The following is a 671-nucleotide window of genomic DNA, read 5'->3' on the forward strand; positions in this document are numbered from 1 at the left end:
TTCAGTTCATTGACAAGGAAAAAATTAAACTCCTGACAGTAGATGATGTATAAAAAGTTCAAAGGATCTTCAGAATAGTACAGCAAGGCAATTCTTCTATCATTTATCAGGATCAATGAAGGATATACTGTTACTTTTCTACATCAAAATTGCGACTTGACTGTATATAACATGGATTTTTGATGTCTCAAATTTAAGTTTGAAGTTTAAGGCAGGGTTTGTTGCATATTTACTAAGGGACTTTCCTTTGTACCATTTTAATACATCCATGCACAAGAATGAGTCTTTGCTATGAAGTAACCAGGATTTCAAATTATAAAGGTAAAATCATCTGAAAGTACATATTCATATCAAGATAAAATATGAACACAATAATTCTGCTCTTAGTGTACAGGAATTTATGGAAAACAACCAGTCACCATCTATGTCTAAACTCTATATACTCCTATCCTGTGATGTAATTAAAAATAATATAGCTTTCAAAAACATGAGAAGATAATATATCTTAAAAAGCAACATTAAAGACATTCTTGTTTCCATATTAAGCTTGCAACACTGGTCTGGCTTTCACACTTGACAATTGTTCATTGGCAGATGAGAAGCCTGTTCCTCCCTGTAATGAAAGTATGAAATTAAAATATTTTCAGCAAATAAAATATGAAGTACAGCCT

The 671-nt window shown here is 31.1% G+C and overlaps 1 protein-coding gene across 1 annotated transcript in view; it reads right to left on the minus strand.

The window, feature by feature from the left end:
- The window catches only part of LOC119594175 (nitric oxide synthase-interacting protein homolog), a gene marked incomplete in the record, with an annotated part of 15,282 nt that overhangs the window by 656 nt on the left and 13,955 nt on the right, over positions 1–671 (minus strand). Inside the window, 1 exon segment of the mRNA XM_037943245.1 lies at positions 1–613. Within this exon segment, the coding sequence (XP_037799173.1) occupies positions 542–613 (72 nt within the window).

This window comes from Penaeus monodon, chromosome 33 (genome assembly GCF_015228065.2).
Source record: "Penaeus monodon isolate SGIC_2016 chromosome 33, NSTDA_Pmon_1, whole genome shotgun sequence".
In the NCBI taxonomy this organism is placed as follows: domain Eukaryota; kingdom Metazoa; phylum Arthropoda; class Malacostraca; order Decapoda; family Penaeidae; genus Penaeus; species Penaeus monodon.